This window comes from Crocuta crocuta, unplaced genomic scaffold, assembly GCF_008692635.1.
Source record: "Crocuta crocuta isolate KB4526 unplaced genomic scaffold, BGI_CrCroc_1.0 scaffold114, whole genome shotgun sequence".
Lineage (NCBI taxonomy): Eukaryota > Metazoa > Chordata > Mammalia > Carnivora > Hyaenidae > Crocuta > Crocuta crocuta.
Window position 1 is genome coordinate 662,692 of NW_027530000.1, and position 1,929 is coordinate 664,620.

Consider the following 1,929-nt stretch of genomic DNA (forward strand, 5'->3'; position numbering starts at 1 on the left):
AGCTACCAGGACAGCGAGACGGGCCCTGAGAGCTCCGTCATTACCAAAGTTAAGGGCATCACCTACTCCGAGCGCAAAGTGTGGGACGTGGAGGAGTACGTGAAGCCCCCCGAGGTGCGCCTGCCCGCCCCGCCCGCGGCGCGCACCCCGGGACAGGGCCGACCATCCCCTTTCCGAGCCTCGGCCGACCATCCCCTCTTTCTGAGCCCAGGGAGGCAGCGTGTTCAGCATCATCACCAGGATTGAGGTCACACCCTCGCAGACCCTCGGAACCTGCCCGGAGGTGAGGCCTGGTGGGACGCAGGGCTGGGGCAGGGGGAGAGGGCCCCCCGCCTGATCGTTCTGCCCCAGAGGCGCGGGCTCCTGACGCAGCCGGCTCCTCCCTAGAGCATGAGGGTTAGCAACGCCTCCTGTGACACAGATGAGGACTGCGTGGCAGGGCAGCTGGACATGCTGGGAAACGGTCAGTGCCCACCAGCTCGGGGTGGGGTAAGGTGGGGGGCACGCCCCCCGCCCCTGAGCGCCGTCTGTCTGCCCGCAGGCCTGAGGACCGGGCGCTGCGTACCCTACTACCAAGGGTCCGCCAAGACCTGTGAGGTGTCGGGCTGGTGCCCGGTGGAAGATGGGGCCTCTGTCAGGTGCGCACGCCCGGTGACCCCACCTGCCCGGGACGCAGCTGGCACCCCAGCACGACGCTGTTTTGCTCCTTTGTCTCCTCACTGGCCAGAGCTGCGATGTGCTGGGGAGGGGCCTAGGGAGGGGGGAGACTAAACACACCCAGTCTGTGCCTCCTCAGCCAGTTTCTCGGCAAGATGGCTCCGAATTTCACCATCCTCATCAAGAACAGCATCCACTACCCTAAATTCCAGTTCTCCAAGTAAGAGCCACCAAGGTGTAGTGACAGTGGGTAGGGATGGGGGCTACCTCCTGGGAACGTGGTGTTTGTGGGTACAGAGCTTCTGCCCCCTCCCCACGTGACGCGCCTGGGTCCCGTCCTCAGAGGCAACATTGAGCACCGGAAGGACGGCTACCTGAAACGCTGCACATTCGATGAGGCCTCCGACCTCTACTGTCCCATTTTCAAGCTGGGCTTCATCGTGGAACAGGCAGGGGAAAACTTCACGGAGCTGGCACACACGGTGAGGCGGGCAGCCAAGGGAGCGCGGGCCAGCTGTCCTCCGGTGCTGGCTCCCCGCGGCGAGCGGCGGGCCTCCCTGCCAGCCAGCCCCCCTTGCAGTCTTGGCCAACCCTGGCCCTGTTCGGGCAGCGGAAAGAGAAACACAATCGGCCAACCGGTCTGGGTATGCATGCGTCCTGCTAAATTATTGACTCCTGGTCACACGGCTGGCCGCTAGCACACCCTCACGCTTCAGAAGCGGGTGCTCGCCAGGCACCCCTGACTCTCGGCCCTGAGCTGCCCCAGGTGCCCCAAGATGAGCGCCCCACACACAGTCTCAGGGCAGGCCCCGTTGCTCTTGAGGGTCCTCCGTGAGGCCTCTCTGACACCCACCCCTGTGCCCACTTCTGGGCAGGGTGGTGTCATCGGGGTCATTATCAACTGGGACTGTGACCTGGACCTGTCGGCATCAAAGTGCAACCCCAAGTACTCCTTCCGGAGGCTTGACCCCAAGCACGTCCCAGCCTCGTCTGGCTACAACTTCAGGTACCTTGGCCTTGGGATGCCTGGGTCCTCGTCTGCCCGGGTTGTAGTGGCTCTAAAATAACAGGGCAGGTGCTTCAAGGTCCAGATCAGGGGTCACTGGAGTCTTGGAGCTTCTCGTCTTGGGTGATGGGTGGGTGCCCACCGCCATGCTCTTCAGGGTCATGCTGTCCCAGGTTTGCCAAGTATTACAAGGTAAACGGCAGTGCCACCCGCACGCTCATCAAGGCCTATGGGATCCGCATCGACGTCATTGTGCATGGACAGGT

At 63.4% G+C, this 1,929-nt stretch overlaps 1 protein-coding gene across 1 annotated transcript in view; it reads left to right on the forward strand.

Moving 5' to 3' along the window:
* The window catches only part of P2RX2 (purinergic receptor P2X 2), a 5,631-nt gene that overhangs the window by 2,738 nt on the left and 964 nt on the right, over positions 1-1,929 (forward strand). Inside the window, exons 3-10 of the mRNA XM_077763609.1 lie at positions 3-114; positions 212-283; positions 388-463; positions 542-638; positions 797-877; positions 1,001-1,139; positions 1,533-1,663; positions 1,837-1,927. Coding sequence (XP_077619735.1) covers positions 3-114; positions 212-283; positions 388-463; positions 542-638; positions 797-877; positions 1,001-1,139; positions 1,533-1,663; positions 1,837-1,927 — 799 coding nt within the window. The remainder of the gene's footprint in view (positions 1-2; positions 115-211; positions 284-387; positions 464-541; positions 639-796; positions 878-1,000; positions 1,140-1,532; positions 1,664-1,836; positions 1,928-1,929) is intronic.